Genomic DNA, 2,745 nt, shown 5'->3' with positions numbered 1-2,745 from the left:
GGGGGGGGGCAAAATTTATTATGGTTTATAATGGCAAATGATACTTTGAATATTACATGTTAATAACTTGATTGGAATTATAACCCTGAGTTGACAGTTTGATACTTTGTGCCAGCCCTACCCCCAAGGGCTGTAGGGTGGGGCCCAAAGGAGTCAGTGTGCTAAAATTTCTTCATTTTCCTTGTTTAAAATCAGACGTGCTAGTTTCAAATACTTTTTAGTCTTAAATCTGTATGCTAGATATTGAATAAGGTGGTTTTATTGTTTTTTGTCGCTGAATAATATTTCTGTTCATGTTAAAAACAAATCAACTCTCTGTATAAATACATCAGGTAACCGTTAAGGCCCATGGGCCTCTTGTTATTATTGAGTACATGCATGCAGGAACTAGGTATTTGGACAAGTTTCACTGTTTCTAAATTGTATAGTTTTCAAAACATATTTGTTGCCAATAAAATGTATGGTAAAACCTGTGTTTCTGTTTGCAGAATCATGATGGTCGCCTCACGAAGGACGAGTTTAGGGAAGGGTCAAAGTGTGACCCCTGGATTGTGGAGGCTTTGTCCACTCCTCATCATTAGGGTGACCAGTGGTCAACAAGACATTATACTACTGCCTATGTGATACCTGGGGTGTTCATCATTGATATTGTGTGATACAGTATGACTGTCATCAGATAGACATTTCAGGATAAAATTCTTCTGGCATTGAATAATTTATGAAGGGAGATCACTCTTCCGTTAATGATATAACCAAACCTTCAGCAGGGAAGACAATCTGTCTGTTAATGCTATAACCAAACCTTCAGCAGGGGAGACAATCTGTCTGTTAATGATATAACCAAACCTTCAGCAGGGGAGACAATCTGTCTGTTAATGATATAACCAAACTTTCTTCATGGGAGACAATCTGTCTGTTAATGATAAAACCAAACCTTCAGCAGGGGAGACACTCTGTCTGTTAATGATATAACCAAACCTTCATCAGGGGAGACAATCTGTCTGTTAATGATATAACCAAACCTTCAGCAGGGGAGACAATCTGTCTGTTAATGATAAAACCAAACTTTCCTTATGGGAGAAATATGACTGTTAATGATATAACCAAACCTTCAACAGGGGAGACAATCTCTCTTTTTACCAGAGGAAAACCAAAGGTTCCTGTCATTGAGACAAGGATCATGTCAATTGAAATTGAAACATTTTTTATTCATTGATGTTTCAAGATGAAAGAGTCTATATAATATAGGCTGTTATTAAGATGGACAATTTCAAACATCTTAGACATCAGGCAGAAGTTTGAGCACCTCCGACATCCCAGACATCAATAATGATGGCTGTCAAGACTGAGAATTTCAAACGTGTCTGAAATCAGATGTAGGATTTCTAACAACCCAGACATATATAACATTGGCTGCACAAACCGAGGATTTCTAACATGTCTGACATCAGATGTAGGATTTCTTACATGTTTGACATCAGATGTAGGATTTCTAACGTGTCTGACATCAGATGTAGGATTTCTTGCATGTTTGACATCAGATGTAGGATTTCTAACGTGTCTGACATCAGATGTAGGATTTCTAACGTGACTGACATCAGATGTAGGATTTCTAATGTGTCTGACAATGTGTATATCAACGGCTGCACAGACCAAGGATTTCTAACATTTTCACCACAGTATCATTGACCGACATATATATTACGTTTTTATATTATTCATGGAATAATTTTGCTGTTTTGTCTGACTGTAATGTATTTTATGACACTGTGAGAAATATTTGACTGTGGATAAGAGGGGTAGATCTGATTCAAGGAAGCTTTATAAAAGCAGTGAAAGGCTGTATTGTTTGAATATTAGAATAGCTGCATACACCTTTTTATCATAAAAATATACAGAAATATGATTGTGCAAACATTGCTTTTTGCATAACAACTATTTTTTTGTACCAGAATTTGAGTTTGTAGATGAGATGATATAAAAAGTTTACATAAGCAGATCAGTACACAGTGTTTGAGGTAGGTTATGCCTTGTATCATTACTGTAGTGTTTTCCTATATAATTGGAACATCAGTTTCTGTCAAAGCTATAAAATTTCCTTGAAAACTGTTTGTGATAGTTGTAAATGGTTTGCATTATTAGCTCACCTGCCCGAAGGGCAAGTGAGCTTATGTTATGGTGCGGCGTCCGTCGTCCGTCTGTCCGGCGTCAACTTTTTGCTTTAAACAACTTCTTTTCTGTAACCAAAAGGCCTAGGAAGATGATATTTGGCCAGTAGCATGCTGGGATCAAGTGCTACCAAGTGTGTTCAAATAAATGACCTTGACCCAGTTTCAAGGTCACAGGGGTCAAATATGTTAAAATCTTCAAACAACTTCTTCTCAATAACCAAAAGGTCCAGGGTACTGATATTGAGCCTGTAGCATGCTGGGATGAAGGGCTACCAAGTTTGTTCAAATGAATGACCTTGACCAACTTTCAAGGTCACTGGTGTCAGATGACTTTAAAATCTTCAAACAACTTCTTCTCAATAACCAAAAGGCCCAGTGTACTGATTTTGGGCCTGTAGCATGCTGGGATGAAGGGCTACCAAGTTTGTTCAAATAAATGACCTTGACCAACTTTCAAGGTCACAGGGGTTGAATATGTTAAAATCTTCAAACAACTTCTTCTCAATAACCAAAAGGCCCAGGGTACTGATATTAGGCCTGTAGCATGCTGGGATCAAGTGCTACCAAGTTTGTT

At 37.6% G+C, this 2,745-nt stretch overlaps 1 protein-coding gene across 1 annotated transcript in view; it reads left to right on the top strand.

Moving 5' to 3' along the window:
- LOC110458255 (calcium-binding protein NCS-1-like) overlaps positions 1-2,194 on the top strand; it is a 54,100-nt gene extending 51,906 nt beyond the window's left edge. The window contains exon 7 of the mRNA XM_021509869.1: positions 489-2,194. Within this exon, the coding sequence (XP_021365544.1) occupies positions 489-581 (93 nt within the window). The 3' untranslated portion in view covers positions 582-2,194. The remainder of the gene's footprint in view (positions 1-488) is intronic.
- Positions 2,195-2,745: the final 551 nt, after the last annotated feature.

This window comes from Mizuhopecten yessoensis, unplaced genomic scaffold (assembly GCF_002113885.1).
Source record: "Mizuhopecten yessoensis strain PY_sf001 unplaced genomic scaffold, ASM211388v2 scaffold9507, whole genome shotgun sequence".
In the NCBI taxonomy this organism is placed as follows: domain Eukaryota; kingdom Metazoa; phylum Mollusca; class Bivalvia; order Pectinida; family Pectinidae; genus Mizuhopecten; species Mizuhopecten yessoensis.
Note: the sequence above shows the minus strand (reverse complement) of the source record. Positions and strands in the feature narration are given on the sequence as shown.